The following is a 19,461-nucleotide window of genomic DNA, read 5'->3' as shown; positions in this document are numbered from 1 at the left end:
AGCGAACTAGCCGTGCTACACCCATTACACACGGTCTTGTTTTTCTTCTTGTGTGTTTTGTCGCCGATTTGCCACCATTGTTCCCAGAGGCACTCTTGCAAGATAACATTGTTTGCACAATAAAGTACAGACCAAATAACGATTCTGGAATCAGTGTAACAATATAAGAATAGTCTGCAAAAAATCGTGCTGTGGAACCGAATCAGTTGTTTTCCCCATCCCTAGTTCGATAACGTTAGAAAACACAAGTTCACCCATTTCCCTTGGCCCGTAAATCCACTCAAACATTCATGTGTGGCTGCTGCCGCTGTTTTGGAAAGTATTAATCTGTAAAAAAAAATAATTATCTTTCATGACCTCAAAGTGTTTGCCAGGTATGTGTGCTTTTGCTGTTTCATTAGGGAAGGAATATCCCTTCCTGTTCTCAGATCCATAATACCTCTATATTTACCCAACAGGACTTTAATTCGGAAGAACAGAGTGCCGAAGATGATAAGGTGGCTAAGGGAGGGGGATAAGTGCTTTGTTGTAATTCATTAAAAGATAAGTGATCTCAAAGATACGTTCAAATAACCTGCTGAATCCAGATGAGCTCCACAAACGGATGCCGGCCCAACAATGACAGGAGCAGCGTGGCTGGTGTATGAAACTGTTCCAATGCGCAGCAGGACTTTGTGAACTTCCTTGTCATTTCTGAGTGAAATAGACGTACGCAATTACTGAGTGCAGTGCTTTGTAGCATTTCGTTCTGTTCACCTTTTTGACCTGGCAAGGTCATAGACCATTTTTTGAAATTGTTTTTGATTGTCTGCAGCTGTAAATTAGTACAAATTTAGATAACAAAAGACATGCAATTCCTGGATTTTAAGAGCACTGATGACATTAATGGTCTTGTGATGACCAGCCAATCATTTTCGAAGAGAATGCAAAGGTGCTTTGCAAATGCGAACCCTTATCATTGTTATCAATGAATCATGACCTTCACATGGAAGGGCAATGTGGGTAACATCACCAGGTGTGTGCACATGTTGGTACACCACAGACCTCTCTGCACAGACGTGTGCACCAGGACACCACATGTGCACCAGGACCTTCAATGCCCCCACTCCCAACCTTCCACCTTCTCTTGGCTACCCTGAACAAAATAAGCGGGTCAGATATTTCAGCCATTCCATTCGAGAGAACCTCATCCCCCACCTTGTCCCGAGGTCTGTGCTAACGATGTTTGGGGAAAGCTCTGTTGACTTTGATTGTCTCTATGATCTCTTCCATTACAAAGTTCTCAGTCCGTACCCTTTAAATTTCTTTTTGGGGAAGTTCAAAGAAACTGTATACCCAGAGGGTGATGTGTACTGCTTTATTTTTTTGTAGTACTTATTCAGTGCTGTGGATAGAAATTCAGCTGCAAATTTCCTTTTAAACCCAAGTCAAACCCTTCAGTTGTGTGTTATTTGTAAGATCCAGTTTAGCCATTGTGAATAAACAAGAGGCATATTATTGGGAAGAAACCGTAAACAAGGGTGTGTACAAAGGTCAAATTTGGGTTTGTTTAATTGAACCCCACTGGCGTAGGACACATTGCTGCACTCTTGACCTCTCTGGTGCATCCGTGTACAACGCAGAACCACATCTGGGTCGCTGCCTTCAGTCTCTCTGCAATGGACTTGCTTTGAGGGTATCCTAAGATTGATCCCAATAGGAGGAGCCCACCGTGCAGTGCGCAGCGAGAAGCACATTTAAACGCCCCTGTCCAATTCCACCACGGTGAAGCGGCACGATAAATCTGGCCAAAGCAGCCAGAAGACACGCTGAAGCAAGCCAGAATCCCCCGCGTCCAATCAGGATGCGGGGATGAGGCAAACGGTGGCGGCAGGCCAACTGACGATCATGGCTGGGCTTTAGCTTTCCGTCAGTGTAGGAATGCTCGGGCTTGGCCAGTGCTAGGCTTCAGTGGTGTGCGCGCGCACGTTTATTGGTGTATGCGCTTGGGGTGGGGGTGGAGGGGGGGGGGTCTTTCCCTTCAAGGACATTCTGGGCTTTTGCGAAACTGACTTCACAGCAAATCCGCTTTTGTACTGCGTCTACCTGGCAGTGGCAGATTGCGGGGGTCCTGCCAAACCTAGAAAGCGGCAAATTTATTTTTGACGCCCCCCCTCCCCCACATCCAAATCTGAGTGTTCAGCACTTTCTTTAGTGCCGCAATAATAGTAAATGCTGAAGATATAGGTGATTTACTGCTCTCCACAGATTCTGTGGGTTACTAAGGCGGCTAAGAGCAGATGTTGTCGTGAATGGGTTTTTTTTGTGTGTTCCTTTTAATAGAACTAAAATATTTATTTGTTGAGACTATGGATACATCATTTATGTTATGACTGGGTCATCACCCCTAGTCCCAATCCAAATCCAAAAACTTTATTTTATGGGAGTAGCTCAATGTAAGGTAAATCTCACCGAAATGGGCTCAGAGCACAATGCTTATGAGCCATGCGCATCATTTCATTTTACATTTTTTGCTTAATTTAATAATTAGTCATAATAAAGTTATTTATAAAATTCCATGGCTGCGTACCCACTTTGGTTCTGTAATTGAAAAGGCATGCGGAAGCTCCCCACTAAATTGCAATCTTTCTTTTTTATATAATGCAGTGTACCTATTTAATGACTGTAATGAATGATCTGATAAGAAATATGTAACAGATCGTGTCCCAGTAAAGCCATTCCATCATCTGGAAGGACAGTAGTTGGTAATAAAGCCAGACGGATTTGGGTGGTGGGGGGTGGTGACGTGGAAACCTTTAGAAGCGGATGGGCTCCAGTGCGTGAGGGTGGAGCTTGCTGTACTGTTCTCGTCCATTTTCCAAAAGCATGGTCAACATGGTTCTTGGTATGAGAATCAAAATCAAATTTTCCGGAATACCATTCCTTCTCGGGGACAAAGGGGAAGGAAACCAAGCGTGGAATATTGTTTCACTTACCTGTCGTTGGAGTGACAAAGCGGCTCTATTTCCGCTCGGATCAGTGGACAGAGGCGGGAGGCGGAAAAAGCCTCAGCTGCCCGCCCCTCGCCGGTCGCGCTCGAGATGGAGAGAGATTGCGTCGTTTCGCAAAGCGCAGCCCTACCTGAGGGGACGGGGGCGGTGCCGCCGAGCCGGCCTGCGCTGTTGTAAAACACGAGCCGCGGCGGTGGGTCAGGGGCTGGGCCGCTCCGGCACCAGATACGTCTCTGTCCACTTCCTCTCCCAGCTTAAGGGTGCTCGTTTAAAAGAATCGACGTGCCGTATAAAACCTGTCCATTTCTCTTCCCTTTCACAGCGGTGCACTTGGCAATAATGAAGAGGCTTTTGTTTCCTGGTTCTAGTGAGAGGAGGAAAGTGTGCAGGAAAGAGAGTACGAGAGAGATATAATTAGGTCACCTAGAAGCAACAAGATATTAATACTGCCGCGGCATTCGGTCCCCCTTTCTTTCCATTACTGTCTCAGCTGATTGCTAGGAGAAAGGAGTCTTCATAATGCAGAGTGAATTCAGGTTAATTGGAGCGATGCGGAATGTCTGCTTATTGGCCGGGATGGGAAACTGAGTAATGCGGCCCATCTGCCGGAAGACGCCGGAACGGGCGCGTTACTTAAGCGCTGTGGTCCCGGCGCTGCCGACCCGTGGGAGTTTCAGCTTAACGAAAGACGTTATCTGCTTGACAAAGGCGCCTGAAGGGGAAGGTCACCGTGGAGAGGAAACGATTATGGCCGCGTACCCCCAGCCAAAGGTCTCTCATTTGTCCGCTCCGCAGTGGGCCTTATTTGGTGAGTCCCTTTGGCGACGGTGGGGTCCAATCAGAGGGTGCGCTGCGCTCAGGAGGAGCTTGTTTGTTAGCGGTGAATGTCCGCGCCTCCGTGTGCGTTTTCTCAAGTCAATTTTGGCAATACCGCCATATTCTCTGGTGTCGCCAAATATCCGTCTGAATGGAAGGCCAGCCTTAAAGGTGCACAGGCCCCTCTTGAGACTGGACAAAAACTCTTTACACAAAAATGTTAGTCAGACAGCAGATTAAAGGCCAGGTGACACAGTTGAATAGTATTGCAGCTGGTCTGAATCAGGTGTCGCAATGGAAGCATTGAACGTGTCTGAAATAAAGGCGACTTCGATGGAGTGTGAAACCAGTACCAGAATTCTCCTGCTCCTCAACCCTGTTTACCGTTGCTAAATGCTGCCAGCGCAGGTGTGGATCATAGCCCTGAAGACAGCTCAGTGTTTCGGGAACATTACGACCTTGGGTCCTCAGCAACGCTGTCTGGTTGTTTTTGCGAACGATTGCCTGGAAAAGACATCTGCGTTCCAGGGAACAGTATATAGGACAGAAGGAAATCGATACTGCTTGTGGGTGGGGGGAGGTGTGCTGTGTACATCGTAGGGTAATTCTATATCTGTGGTAGAATATGTATATGTGGTAGAAGAGGCTGTAATTTGGGGATGTCAGGTAGCTGTTAAGCTGCAGATGTCATATCAGGACATCAGTCCTGTAGCATGGAGGGAATGCTGTAGCCATGCTACCTATCCTATATCTATGGTGGAAGGAGGCCATTTTGCATGGAAATTAAAAGGTGGTGTTTTCTTTCTGTCTGACCCTGCACATCCTGTCCAGACCACATTCAGGATACTTATATGTGACCGTAGGGAACAAATCTAGTTTCTAAGCTTTGTATTGTTGTACATTTTAATCGTAATTATTATTATTTTTTAACCATTCGGATTTACATTTAATACCCTTAAGTGCTTATCTGGACTTAAGTTATTAACTGTGGAATTTGTTCAGGCTGCGAATCTATGGGTCATATTTCTTACTCCGTTTCAGTTTAGGTTCCAGTATTCTGTCAGTATTGCGAGCGCTGGTGTTTTGCCCCAGCAACAAAAAAAATGGTGCATCATTTTCCCCTCCAGCTTTTTACTGCAGTCTCTAAAATGCTGGCTGTTTCAGATACGGCTGGAACTGTTACTTTAGCATTTCAGCTACCCTCAGGTTTTTCCTTTAATGAAGGCTGTGGCCGCACACGTGTGGCCCTGTGTGGCTACATACGTACATTTGCCTCAACACATATACTGCGATGAACTGTGTTAAATGTACAGGCAGGAAACATGGGATGTTCATGCTGAGCAGTTGTCTCCAAATATGTGGCCTCACTACATTAATAGATGATAACATTTTTGAATTAATAATTTTGTGGCAGGTGAAAGATAAAGTGTCGCAGCAATGAGGGCCAATACAAGAGCCTGTGTTCCGCACACAGACTCGCATCACTGCGAGACAAATCGTGAACCTCGGCGTAGGACTTGTAGCGCCAGCCACAGGGAGATTGGCATCGCCGGTCGCTTTTTAAGACGTAAATAAAATGATCATCTCGCAGATTAAGAAGATTAAAGCCCGCACGCCGCCATCATTTATCGGGACGATTTGTTCCCCTCCGCTCCGCGGCGCATCGACGGGGCCCCCCTCCCCCACCCCGCCGCATTTCAGACGCTCCCTTCAGGATCGTTCATGATCGATAAATTAAGGTCGTAAGAAAATGATCTCAGTCCCGCAGCCCGCCGTGCCCGTCGCCCGCACCGCTAAATTATTCATGAGCGCGCAAGCCGCCACAAGAGCGCGGCCCGGAGATGCAAACGAGCGGCGCCGCGGGACGCTGCTGACAGACGCCGCCTCGCCGCCAGGCAGGTCGCAGAGCGCATGACCACGCGTGCGCCGGTCAGATTCGCTCTTCCGTGGGTGCCGAGCGACCAGGGTTTTCCTCCCGGCCCCCCCCCCGTGGGGCGTCAGGAGGAACCCCGGCACTCTGTGCGTCCGCTCGGCGGTGGGAGTTCTGAGCGTCGGCCCGCCCTGCGCCCGCTCGGCGGTGGGACTCGTGAGCGTCGGCCCGCCCTGCGTCCGCTCGCTGCGGAGCTCGCGCTGTCGTCGCGGGGATCGCGAGCGTCGGGCCGCCCTGCGCCGCTCCGGTGCGAGGTCGGCCCCCGCGGCTCGGTGAGTTGCGGCGGGCCGCCCTGGCCTCGGTGGGAGTTGCGGCGTCGGCCGCCTGCGTGCGGCGGTTGCGCGTCGGCCGCCCTGCGTCCGCTCGCGTGGAGTTGCGAGCGTCGGCCCGCCCTGCGTCCGCTCGGCGGTGGGAGTTGCGAGCGTCGGGCCGCCCTGCGCCCGCTCGGCGGTGGGAGTTGCGAGCGTCGGGCCGCCCTGCGCCCGCTCGGCGGTGGGAGTTGCGAGCGTCGGGCCGCCCTGCGTCCGCTCGGCGGTGGGAGTTGCGAGCCTGTCGCCCGTCCTGCGCCCTGCTCAGGCAGCAGTCTTGGAAGCTTTCCCACACTCTTCACAAAACCAATTCTCCCGCAGCTTTAAAGATCGTTTCGGTAATGAGTGCAGTTATTTGAATCGACTTGACTAGTGTTGAATTGGAACATAAGCCACTTGGGCCGCAGAGCCACTGAACCAGTGTATAGAAAACGGGAGTTAAAGTCACGTGGTTTCTAAGGCCTAATGAGCTGCATAAAAACAGGAAATTACATTTATAAACAGGAAGTGGTGGCAGAGAAGGAGGTAATGGAGGAGGTGATTGAAAAGTGGAAATGAGAGATGGGACAGAAACGATCCAGCAGGGTGGTTTTGATCCCTAACGAGGCCTTTGCGCTCAGGTTGTGGGAGAGCTGCCAGACTTGCACGCGAACGTCATGCGTCTGGAAGGAGCATTTTTTTTTTTGCTGGCTACGACACTGTCGAACGGAGCTGCACCCTGGCGTCCCGCTTTCGATCCGTCCCCCCCGCCCGGCCGGCCCGGCCCTGTCGCTTTGGGCCGGCGTCAGCGTGAAAGCGGGGTCGGCGCGGGGCGGCCGGGAACGACACGCTTAGCACAAAACTGCCACTCAGGTGACAGAGGTGACAAATTCCATCAGGGACGCCGGTAGGAGGTCTGGATTGAGCTGTGAAGTCAGTGTCCAGCCTGTCGCCGGAGCCAGAGACAGCGAGCGGAGTACAGAGCCCGTCCCCCGTTCTCTCAGCGATCGCCGCTGCCGGCGCCGCTCTGTGGTGGAATTTAAACGGAGAGAGAGACATCAGCCGGCACTGTGTCCGTCTGTCCGCACGGGCTCCTTCCTTGACGTCTTTGTCCCTCTGTCTGTCTCTCGGATACGTGCAGATTCAGTCGTTCCGTTCCCTGTGGCGGTATGTTTTCCTCCGTCCCGCTTCGGGCCGAGCCGGAGCTCGTTCTCTTCTGCGTGCTAAAATTTGTCTCGTCGTGCGAGGTGTTTTTTTAACCGTTTCAGTCCCAGAGCCCTGCTGTGCTGTTGGCTGTCTGATCTAACTTGGCCAGAGAAAGTTTTTGATCTATTTTTTTCTATTTTATTTGTTGCATTTACTTTAATACGGATGGCCGGTTTGGATGTCAGTATGTATTTGGGGGAACAGGGAAGCTTAAGCAAACAATGCCTGAGCGTGAGGAAGAAGTAAAAAAGAGAGGTTTCCAGCGACTGCGGGACCGCGCTGGGGGCGATGGGTGGGGCTCAGCAGCGATGAGGAGACTGGGGAGACTGGAGCCCACACAAATAAGCCCCAGCAAAGCAGAGCGGAGCGTTCTGGCTATGGGGAACTGCGGCCTGTCGCTTTGAGACTTCGAGGGAAGTCTCACGGAGTTGTTCCAGCTTCTGGACGGCACACACCGTTAAGAGATGCAACCGCTCTGTTAGAGTGAACTGCAGAGTTTCACATTCTGAAATATTCTTGCTATAGAACATATTGATCAAATTTGTGAAGGTATTCTCCAGGTGATAGCGCACCATCCATCATGTACAGTACATGCAGGCCTCTTGTGGAATTCTTATATGGGTCACAGTTGTATGCTGTTACATCAGTCTGCAATGTATACGTGAAATGGACTTCTGCCCTTTTGTTGGCAAATTTCTGCTTCTGGCTCCCATGGGTACATCGATGAGTCAGGTTGGGTTGAATTCCTGCCTCCCCGATCACAAAATGGCTTACTTTGAACCTGCCAGGTGCTGGCCATCATGAATATTGATGTTTCCCCCCCCCCCCCCCCCCCCCAGCAGCATGTGTCAGACTGCATTAACCTTCAGACTTGCGCACCCCCCCCCCCCAAACCCTCTCTCAGCGACGTTCGCTCCAAGTGCAGTGTGGGGCACCGGTCAGCCCTGGGCATGGCGCAGATGGCTGCCCAACGCACTCCCAGGTCTGTCAGACTCCCAGCGGGGGTATGGAGGAAGCACGTTGACCCCCCCCCCCCCCCAACGATGCTGCGTTCTCAGAGAATGACGAATTGCGGCGTGGCTTGCCGAGACGTCCGGCGCTCGCGCTGCTGTACCGCCGCTGGACTCCTGAGGGACCCCAGCTCTCTCACAGGGTGACCCAGTTCCATCAAGCCTCTCCTTCCCCCTTCTCTCTCTCCTTCCCTTTCTGTCTCACTTTCTCCCTGTTTCTCTCCTGTCTCCCTCTCTTTCGCACTTTCTCTCCCTCCCCTGTCCCTTTCTCTCCCTTTTCCATCTCTGTCCCTTTCTCTCTCCCTCCCTCCCCCCCGTCTTGTCTTTTCCTCCGTTGTTTTCTGAACGGCTGTGGAGCCACACGGAGATGGCAGTGTTGCACACGTCTGCTAAAGCTGGCGCTCAGATATAAAAAACAGAATGAATATGGTGACTTTTCCCACTCGCACTTGAACTCTTTGTTCTGTTACATCAGCTCCATTTCAGTTCTCTCTCCCCCCCTCCCTCCTTCCCTCCTCTTCACCCCTCTCTTTCTCCGAGCCCCTTTCCTCCTTTTCCGCCAGCGCTCTGAACAAGTCAATAATTGAACACCTGAAAAAGCTGTCCAGCCAGCTCTCCCCACCACAGCGCACCCGGCCTGACTTCCTTCCCTACAGAAACCTGTGTACACAATATGAGGAAGTGGATGAAGATCCCAGAGTTCACCTTTTTTATTTATTTTTTTTTTTTACATTGCCAACTGCAATGCAGCAACGCTGGTCATGGTACAGTATGTGGGGGTGGGGCATTAATATTTATGTCTGCCCATTTCACTGAGCGAGGCAGAGAGGCCCGGCAGCCAGTGCTGTGGCCGAAGCCCTGCACCCAGGTTAGCTAGGAGCCAGAAGCGTAACGCCGCCCTCTGCAGGCATGGAGGAACATGAAGCCAGGGACCGTTACACGAGAGTGTTCTCCCTCTGCCCCATTTGTCATTTTGCCTGGGGAAAATGTGTGTGTGTGTGTGTTTGCATTTGCATGAATGCATGTATGTGAAATAAGCCTTAGATATGGAGGAGAGTCTCAGATCTTTGAAGTCAAGCTTTCTTGGGGCTGTCCTCTGTAGTACATTAGTATTTTGTTCTGCTTTGTCCATTCACTTTTTTTTTTTGTCTGTTCCTGGTCTGGAGGTTTAATTGTTACAAAATCACTGGAATGGGGCAGCAGGGTGGGAAAGTGCGAGAGCTCTGCATTCTGGACGTAAAGGTCACAGACTCCACTCTCTCCGAACATGCTCTTGTACCTGTGAACAAGGACCATTTACTCCGGTCGCAAAATAATAAAAGGGAAAAAAAAAGCCCTGAGGTATTTTTGGGGTGGTGTTCATAAGCCTCGCAATCGCAAGCGCTGTAAATCAACCTCCGATAAGGGTGTCGGCCGAGCAAACCAGCTAAATTATGCAATGTAATCTAATTGCTGCTGTCAGATCTGGTGCACGTGTCTATTTTTCAGGGAACAATGAAGCGGGCGAAGACAGTGCTTTCCCACGGTAGGCACCGGAGATAGCGGAACGAGCCTCCTGCGCGGGGGGAGGGGGGTTTGTGGGAGGTTAGCGTTCGGCTTCTGGGGCCTGCTTGCTCCGGGGCATCCCGCCCCGCCCCGCCCCGCTCCCCTACCACACCTCCTTAAATGTATGTGTGAAAACGCCAGTGTGTGCCGTAAGTGGAGTCGTCCCGACTGTAGATGTCCCAGGCAGCCCGTCGCATGAACCCTGTGAAATAGGCACGTTTTCGTTTGCAGCGACCCCCCCTTTGCGGAAGGTTGGAGGGCTTTGCGCTGTGGCGGGCGTCAGGTGAGGGACGCGCGTTTCTGGAGCGGCTTGTGTTGTCAGCTTTCCATCTCGTGCTCTCGCCTCTCCGTGTTTGCAATGATGAGACACGTGCAGACTGCGTTTTCCTGGGCCCGAGGCCGTCTAGCATTATCCCACAGAGACCGTCTCACACGGTCACCACACCACCTGGTCACCTCAGGGTCAGCGTTACCTGACTGACCGCAGTCTGTGCACCTTTGTGGTGTGTGTGTGTTTGTTTGATGGTCAAACGTCTGCTTTGCACCATACATTAGTGAGTGCCAGTGGGACTCAGGGAGAGGGGGAGGGGGGGAGGAGAGGTTTGGAAGAGCGGTCGCCCTGGGCTGAGGAGTGTGCTCAGCGGGGGGCTGTTGCAGTGTGCGCGTACGTGCGCGTATGGGCGTGCACGTGTGTCCTCTGCTTCTGTCTCGCATGCTTCCTAGCTGCCACTTCTCATCCCTGTCTCCTCTCTCCTTTCGTCCTACGCGTCTGTTGGCCTCGTTTGGTTCTTGCTTTCCGTCACCATCACTCACTTCCATCGCTGTCTTTCGGCTCCATTCCCCTCCTCCTCCCACCCTCCTCTGTCTGTTTGTTTCTTTGCCTTTCTGTCTTTTTCATCCCATTTTCTCCCGTATTCATTCTCTCTTCGCTGTGTGCACTTTCCTAAACTTTGACTCCATCTCAGTGTCATACTCTCCCTTCCCCCCGCCACTTAGTGCTGTCGCTCTTCACCACTCTAGTGCTCACCCTTCAGCCACTCTGTGCATCAGCCTCTCAGCCACTCTAGTGTCAGTCAGCCTCTCAGCTACTTAGTGCAGTCACCTCCTTCAGCCACTCTAGTGCAGTCAGCTCTTCAGCCCTCTAGTGCAGTCAACCTCCTTCAGCCACTCTAGTGCAGTCAGCCTCCTTCAGCCACTCTAGTGCAGTCAGTCAGCCTCCTTCGCATCTGGCAGTCACCTCCTTCAGCTGCTAGTCAGTCACCTCCTTCAGCCACTCTAGTGCAGTCAACCTCCTTCAGCCACTCTAGTGCAGTCAACCTCCTTCAGCCACTCTAGTGCAGTCAGCCTCCTTCAGCCACTCTAGTGCAGTCATCTCAGCCACTCTAGCTCGCCTCTCAGCTACTCTAGTGCAGTCAGCCCTCAGCCCTCTAGCCACTCCTTCAGCCATCTAGTGCAGTCAACCTCCTTCAGCACTCTAGTGCAGTCAACCTCCTTCAGCACTCTAGTGCAGTCAACCTCCTTCAGCCACTCTAGTGCAGTCACCTCCTTCAGCACTCTAGTGCAGTCAGCCTCCTTCAGCTACTCTAGTGCAGTCAGCCTCCTTCAGCCGCTCTAGTGCAGTCAGCCTCCTTCAGCCACTCTAGTGCAGTCAACCTCCTTCAGCCACTCTAGTGCAGTCAGCCTCCTTCAGCCACTCTAGTGCAGTCAGTCAGCCTCCTTCAGCTACTCTAGTGCAGTCAGCCTCCTTCAGCCACTCTAGTGCAGTCAGCCTCCTTCAGCCACTCTAGTGCAGTCAACCTCCTTCAGCCACTCTAGTGCAGTCAGCCTCCTTCAGCCACTCTAGTGCAGTCAGCCTCCTTCAGCCACTCTAGTGCAGTCAGCCTCCTTCAGCCACTCTAGTGCAGTCACCTCCTTCAGCCACTCTAGTGCAGTCAACCTCCTTCAGCTACTCTAGTGCAGTCAGCCTCCTTCAGCCACTCTAGTGCAGTCAACCTCCTTCAGCCACTCTAGTGCAGTCAACCTCCTTCAGCCACTCTAGTGCAGTCAACCTCCTTCAGCCACTCTAGTGCATCAGCTACACACTAGTCTCATTTACACCAGCAGCTGCCTCGACATAGGCGCAGCTCTTCAGCATGACAGCTCTTCAGCGTGTGATGTGCCTCTATTTAGTGCTCGCTTAGCACCACACCTAGCATGAACGTGTGTATGACCGTTTCGAGCATGCAAGTTCCAGGGTACTGGAGGTGACTTCGCCCAACGTGTGATTTTCTGTCTGGAGGGGTGGGCAATGCGCTTTGATTGCCTCATAACCACAGATGATCAACAGCACACCCATCCCCTGCCCCGATTTAACCCCCCGAAGCTTCTCCCGCTCCTCCTGGCGGATCTGTCTCCTGCAGGAGACGAGATGATGGAGCGCGGCTCACCGTTGTATAATCACCCGTTTGCTTTTGAGGATACATGGGCTTAACAGGTCATCTCGAGAAGATTTATTGTTTTAATTAAACTGTAGGATTTGGAGATTTGGAGCGGGAAGGGGGCCAAATCAGTCTGGGAGTAGGAGAAGAGCTTTTCCCTGCGAGTGGGCTGTTGGGCGCAGTGCGGTTGTCTTGGCCCCCGCGCGACTTACTTTCTGGGTGCTTTGACAGCAGAGAAGGAGTGGATTGTTAACTAGGGTGGCAGAAATGAGCTCAGAAAAAGGAGCGTTGCACCAATGGAGCACTTAGGACGCTCAGATTGGCCTGCTCGCACACTGGCGCTTGGCTGGCAGTCAAGGTGAACTGCGCTCAAGCAAGTGACTGGACTTAGTTAACGCCGAGGTGTTTAGCCAAGTCTCTTCAGGGTGACTGTGACTTCGGTTTGTGCACTCCAGTTGGGGTCCACCCCGAATGACCGCTCCCTCCCTCCCTCTCTCTGTCCCGTGCAGTGCCATGCGGGTCCTGCTCTCCAAATTGCCCCGCCCCTGGATTGTGGACGAGAAGAAGGACGATGGCTACACCGCTCTGCACCTGGCCGCCCTCAACAACCACGTGGAGGTGGCTGAGCTTCTGGTGCACCAGGTACTGTGTGTACTCCCACACACGCACGCACACACACACACCCACACACACACACACCAGGTACAGTGTGTACCCTCTCACACACAGACTCACACACACACCACATACTGTGTGTACCCTCTCACACGCAGGCACACACAGACACACACACCAGGTACAGTGTGTACCCTCTCACACGCACGCACACACACACACACACCAGGTACTGTGTGTACTCTCACACGCACGCACACACACACACCAGGTACTGTGTGTACTCTCACACGCACGCACACACACCAGGTACTGTGTGTACCCTCTCACACGCTGACACACACACACACACACCAGGTACTGTGTGTACCCTCTCACATGCAGACACACACACACACCAGTTACAGTGTGCACCCTCTCACACGCAGACTCGCACAGACACCACATACTGTGTGTACCCTCTCACACACACATACACACACACACACACACAGCCACACCAGGTACTGTGTGTACCATCTCACATGCAGACACACACACAAACACACCCAGGTACTGTGTGTACCCTCTCACACGCAGACACACACATGCCAGGTAGTGTGTGTACTCTCCCACACGCAGACACACACACAGACACACACGCACCAGGTACTGTGTGTACTCTCCCACACGCAGACACACACAAACACAGGTACTGTGTGTACCCTCTCACATGCAGACACACACACACACACACACAAGGTACTGTGTGTACCCTCTCACACACAGACACACACACACCAGGTACTGTGTGTACCCTCTCACACGCAGACTCACACACACACCAGGTACTGTGTGTACTCTACCACACGCAGACACACACACACACACACACACACACACAAACACAGGTACTGTGTGTACTCTCTCACATGCAGACAACACACAACACCACCAGGTACTGTGTGTACCTCTCACACAGCACACCACACAGATTGTGTACCTCCACAGCAGACTCCACACCACCAGGTACTGTGTGTACTCTCCCACACGCAGACACACACACACGCACCAGGTACTGTGTGTACTCTCCCACACGCAGACACACACACACGCACCAGGCACTGTGTGTACTCTACCACACGCAGACACACACACACACACACACAAACACAGGTACTGTGTGTACTCTCTCACACGCAGGCACACACACCAGGGACTGTGTGTACTCTACCACACGCACACACGCACACACACACAACACAGGTACTGTGTACTCTTCACCCCACACAGGACTGTGTGTACTCTCACACACACGCCAGGTACTGCGTGTACTCTCCCACACGCAGACACACACACACGCACCAGGTACTGTGTGTACTCTCCCACACGCAGACACACACACACGCACCAGGTACTGCGTGTACTCTCTCACACGCTGACACACACACACCAGGGCTCTCAAACAATGGCTTGATATTCCAGTGCTATTCAGATTGTTTTTCAAAAATGACATTTGGGCGTGAAAATTAACATTTGAATGTGAAAGACAAAAAAAATGCAGCATGTGTTTAGTGTAGCATGTCTTCGTCACACACATCCTTATACACTCTTATGCTCACACATATACAAGTACACTCGCATCCATACAGAATCTGACTCGCATGCCATTTCTCTCTCTCTCTCTCACACACACAAACTGGCACTCAAATCCACATTTTCCTCACACACAAGGACATTTACGCTCACGCATGCCTGCGTGCGCTCCCTCTCCTCCTCACACACATAACATTATCTCACTCTCTCACACACGCAGCAGCGGAGATGCCCCATTTCCACCACCTCAGTCAGTGCACAGAATCTCTAATTCGAAACTCTGCTGCAGTACGGAGAAGTGCCCTCTCTCTCTCCCTCTCTCTCTCTCGCTCTCTCTCTCTCCCTCTCTCTCTCTCTCTCCCTCTCTCTCTCTCTCTCTCTCTCTCTCTCTCCACGCCTTCCCTTCCTCTGAAGTGTCTGCATTCCCTGTAAATGAGCATAATGGGTGCAGTTGCCGATGCAGCCGTGGGGTAAACGTTCTGCAGTCTGACCTTAACCTCCTCTCTCAGTGCCTCCTTACGGGCTGCTCCCCGAATGCTGGGGATCAGCCCGACTCAGAGTCGCTGGTCCCCAACTCCCGCCACCTAATCCTGCGGCATTTCACACCGTCCGGCGGTCAAAGTGAATTACTAACGCTCTCGTCCCTTTGTTTTTGACTTTTTAGCTAGGCATGCCGATTTATATCCCGTCCTGTCGGTGTGACTGCCTTAGTTTGGGATAACGCTCACCAGCGCGCTGCGTTCTGCAGACTGCGGTCCGCCGGCTGTGCTGCACAGTTTGGGATAACGCTCACCAGCGCGCTGCGTTCTGCAGACTGCGGTCCGCCGGCTGTGCTGCACAGTTTGGGATAACGCTCACCAGCGCGCTGCGTTCTGCAGACTGCGGTCCGCCGGCTGTGCTGCACAGTTTGGGATAACGCTCACCAGCGCGCTGCGTTCTGCAGACTGCGGTCCGCCGGCTGTGCTGCACAGTCACTACGCCGGAGGACTGTGACACTTGGCGGTTGTCGCAGGGAGACTGCAGGCCCCAGACGGACCCCTGGAGCCGCTCTTGCGTCGCGAGGCAGCGGAAGCCCCGCCCTCCCTCGCCCCGCGGAGCTCCCAGCTACCGTTAGCCGTAGCACAGTTAGCACGTGATTCCGGTCGTCGAGGAGTGTCAGGGGCGAGTGCCTTAGCCGGACACGCCACCCAGAGGCCCCGGTCAATGCAGATTCATTACCAATTGACTCCTTCACATCCCTTCAGCAAGTTCACTCTCCTTTTAATTTGTTCTCAGCCAATCCTGATGGCACTGGGGGCGATGACCTCACAAAGGACCTGGATCATGGCACGACTGTCAAATGGATACCTTTAGCCTTGTAGCCGTCTAATGTGCCTTGTGAACCTCCCTCCTGACTATTTTATATAAAATATTTAAAAACCAAGGGTACATTTGTATGCGTCACGCTAAGATATGTAGTACAGAATCTTCTTTGTAAAATGGGTGCGTTATGTTGAAATTTAAGCGAGAGGGTGACCTGCTCACTCTCCCGGTCTTGCCCGCCACATCCTGCCGTGTCTAATGAGCTCTCCAAGCGTGCGCACGGCCTCGGGGGTGGTGTGGGGGGGGGGGGGGATGCGATGGGGGCGCCAGAACCCGTCTACACCACCGGCCGCCGTCTCGCCGAGCAGCCGCAGCCGTGGTAGCGGCAGTGTCCGTCAGCGTACTTACGGTCATAATTAGCGCGCACGCCTCTCCCCGAGCGTGTTGCGGCGAAGCGGGGAGCGCATTACTGCGCGCACCGGGGTGCGTAATGAGGACCGCTGGGCGCCCGCCGGGGGTGTCCGGCTCCTGGTCGGGGGCGGGCGGGGGGTCAGACGAGCCCGGAGCGCAGGAGGCGCACGGCGGACGGGGAGCGGGGAGCGGAGCAGGCTAACGAGGGCGGCGCGCGGTTGCGCTCCTTGCGGGCCTCTGCGCTCACGCCCCGCGGGGCTGGTGTTTCAGCCCGAGCTCATTCAGCCTTACTGTGAAAACGCACAGCACGCTAAAAAAGCCATGCCATTTTCGCTCTGAGTTCCTCATTTAGCGGTTTTATTCTGTTGCCACACCCCAGATTTATTTACATATTTAAATACAGCCTAGCCTTAGCCTGAGCAGCGCTAGTGAGTGTGCTGGGGAAATAGTGTTTCTCACCCGCTCCAGTGTCATTTCTATCCACTCTGTAGAGAGTCTGTCCTCTTAACTTGTTGCCTCAGGCGCTTTGTTGTAGAACATGAGGTAGAAAGGGTTTTTTTTTCTAGTTTTTGGAGGAAAACTGATTAGAGGGGAAGTGAACAGAGGCGCAGACAGGATCTCTTTCCCTGGCCTTTCAGGAGGTGCTGACACATCGCAGACGGGCGAAAGTTAAACTCCTAACAGGAGAGAAATCACACCTGTAATCCAATTTTGGGTGGGCGGGGGTGTCATGCGGGCCCCACCGTCCTATTGGCTGCTGTTTCTGGATTCCCCAGGCGAGACGGCCCCCCGTTGGCTGCCACGCTCCCCTCAGCAGCCGCGAGCGCGGCGGACGGCGATCGGGCGCGGTGTTCGACACGCTCGGCGGCCCGGCGGCGGCGGTTCATTAGTCACGGGTGAGCCGCGCCGGCCGGCCCGGTCGCGATCGCGGCGCTGGCCTTCTCGTAACGCAGGCGCGCGGACACGGGGCCGCCCGCCGCGCCGCCGCACACTCTGACCGCCGTTAGACGCGCCGCGGCTGCTAATGCCCGCTGCTCACATCACCGCTGAGCCCGTGCGCCAGCTCAGAAAGATCCTCCCAAACGTCTCCATTTAAATGCTGGGGAGTTAGGGGTTCTAATTCACATTAGGGACGGGAGTGTTAGGGTTTTTATTTCATTGAATTGAGAAAATGAATCTTGCATGAGTATTAATGAGCGATAACCTGCATGTAAATGATGAGATTGACAGAGATGGGTATTTCTCACTTAGAGGAGATTACAGGAGGATTGCCCACTTCACAAGCCGACTCTTCCAATTATGATCCTAGTTAGGATACAAGTTACGATCACTGCAAACTGATCGTCTCTCTCTCTCCCCCTCTCTTTCCCCTCTCTTTCCTCTCCTCCTCCTCCCTCCTCTTCTCTCTCTCTCCCTCATCCTCCCTCTCTTTCTCTCCCCCTCTTCCTCCCTCTTTCTCCCCTTCCTCTCTCTCCCTCTCTCTCCTCTCCTCTTCTCTCTCCCCTCCTTCCCTCTCTCCTTCTCTTTCTTCTCCTCTCTCTTTCTCTCCCCTCTCCTCCCCTCCTTTCTCTCCCTCCCTCTACCCCTCCCCTCTCTCTCTCCCCTCTCTCTCCCTCTCTCCCCCCCCCCCCCTCTTCCCCTCCCTCTCTCCCCTCTCTCTCCCTCTCTCTCTCAGGGGAGTGCCAGCTGGACATTCAGAACGTGAACCAGCAGACGGCGCTGCACCTGGCCGTGGAGAGGCAGCACACGCAGATCGTACGGGTGAGCTGACCCCCGGATCGCCTCCGCCGCCCCGCCTCCCGGGACACGATGGCACCTTCCACTCATCTGCCCGTCTCCCTCTCTCCCTTTACTGGGGTTCCGCAGCGGGTGGGGCGCGGGGGGGCGGGGGCGGGGGGGACAGCGGAGCGGCACAAGTTTAATTTAAAATCGCAGCGCTCCTGCGCCGGAATTAGCCCCTCGGATCAAACTGATGCAGCGCCAAGGAAAATGTTATCTCGCGGGAAGGGGGAGGGAGGAGGCGCGGGGGGGGGCAGTCAGAGAAAGGCTACAGAAAGGGTGCCATCTTGTGGACGCCGGCGGTACTGTGCCCCCTGGGTGAGTTTGACCTGCTGAGAGCCGTGCTGCTGCTCTGCAGAACGAAGGCCCTGCATGTTAAAGAGCCGGGCTGCGGTATTTAGCGCACGTCAGCGCGGCGCGTCTTCCAGGAAGGCTCGTTCTGCCGGTTTTGCTTCCCACGTGGTAAGAGCGGCGTTTTAAACGTAAGTGCGGTGGTGGCCGTCTCTATCGGCTCAAAAATACAAGTATACGTTTTTGAAGGAGTTTTGCTTCGTTTCCTGAATGCCCTTGGATGTCCAGATTAGAAGCCCGAAGCGAGTCCTCGCAGTGACGGCGTGACGTTCCACGGGGGCGGGCCGAGCTCCGCCCACTCGCCCAGCGCCGCGCCGGGAAGCTGCCCTGTTTACCAATTACGCCGCGTTCCGCTCGCCAGGCCGCCGCTCACCGCGAAGGCGATACGGGCCGTGATGAATCACCGTCCGGGCCGAGCCGTGGCCCAGCCGCGCGTTTCCAAGCCCCTGATAAGAAGCGGCGTCTCGCAGATACATCATTACCCCCCCCACACCCCCGGCTCTCCCAGCACCTGTAGCTGCTCCTCAGACACCCGCAGACTGCCCTTAGCTCCCAGAATCCTCATCAAAGAAATGTCTAATTGATTATTCATAATTAATAATTACCCTTGCTGAGGTTAAAAAGTTTAAGTAACACCATTCGGTCTGCACTCTCCTCATAGAGTGGGTATCCCGTGTGGAAAATGAACTGTTTTTTTCGGATATCCTGCTGTAGCTGTCGGTGAGTCTCCAAGCGAGCCTCTCTCTGAATGCTTAACTAGGCTGTCTTTTTGGCCGGCACTTCAAGTGTTTATTAAACAGCGGGTTTTTTTTTTAAGCACACAATGTCAGTAATTACCGTGAGCGCCGCTGCCTTGCACCTGATAGGAGCTGTCACAGAACCATCTTGGAGCTGTTCCTAATGGCATCTGTGGCACGTTACATCCGCTAACACTGAACAGGATGCTTATAAATGACATTGTGTAGTGCTGGTAATGGCCCTGCTTTTTCCACCTAATAGAACACATTTAATCAGCCACTTAAACAATATCCCAGAGACACTGTAGATTAGTAAGCAAAATTGAATGTATGATTAGCCTTTGCTGCAGTAATATTGGAGTTGATGAAGAGCTGAATTAGTATGTCTCAGTTGTCCCCCCCGCACCCCCCCCCGCCCATCAGGACCACCCGAAACTTTAATCAGCGTTACTCGAAATCCGCATCTTCGCGTCTGAGTGGCGGAGGCATC

At 53.3% G+C, this 19,461-nt stretch overlaps 1 protein-coding gene across 1 annotated transcript in view; it reads left to right on the top strand.

The window, feature by feature from the left end:
• The window catches only part of mib1 (MIB E3 ubiquitin protein ligase 1), a 98,652-nt gene that overhangs the window by 70,714 nt on the left and 8,477 nt on the right, over positions 1–19,461 (top strand). The window contains exons 13-15 of the mRNA XM_064346912.1: positions 12,711–12,843; positions 15,551–15,556; positions 17,785–17,865. Of these exons, the coding sequence (XP_064202982.1) occupies positions 12,711–12,843; positions 15,551–15,556; positions 17,785–17,865 (220 nt within the window). The remainder of the gene's footprint in view (positions 1–12,710; positions 12,844–15,550; positions 15,557–17,784; positions 17,866–19,461) is intronic.

This window comes from Anguilla rostrata, chromosome 8, assembly GCF_018555375.3.
Source record: "Anguilla rostrata isolate EN2019 chromosome 8, ASM1855537v3, whole genome shotgun sequence".
Lineage (NCBI taxonomy): Eukaryota > Metazoa > Chordata > Actinopteri > Anguilliformes > Anguillidae > Anguilla > Anguilla rostrata.
Note: the sequence above shows the minus strand (reverse complement) of the source record. Positions and strands in the feature narration are given on the sequence as shown.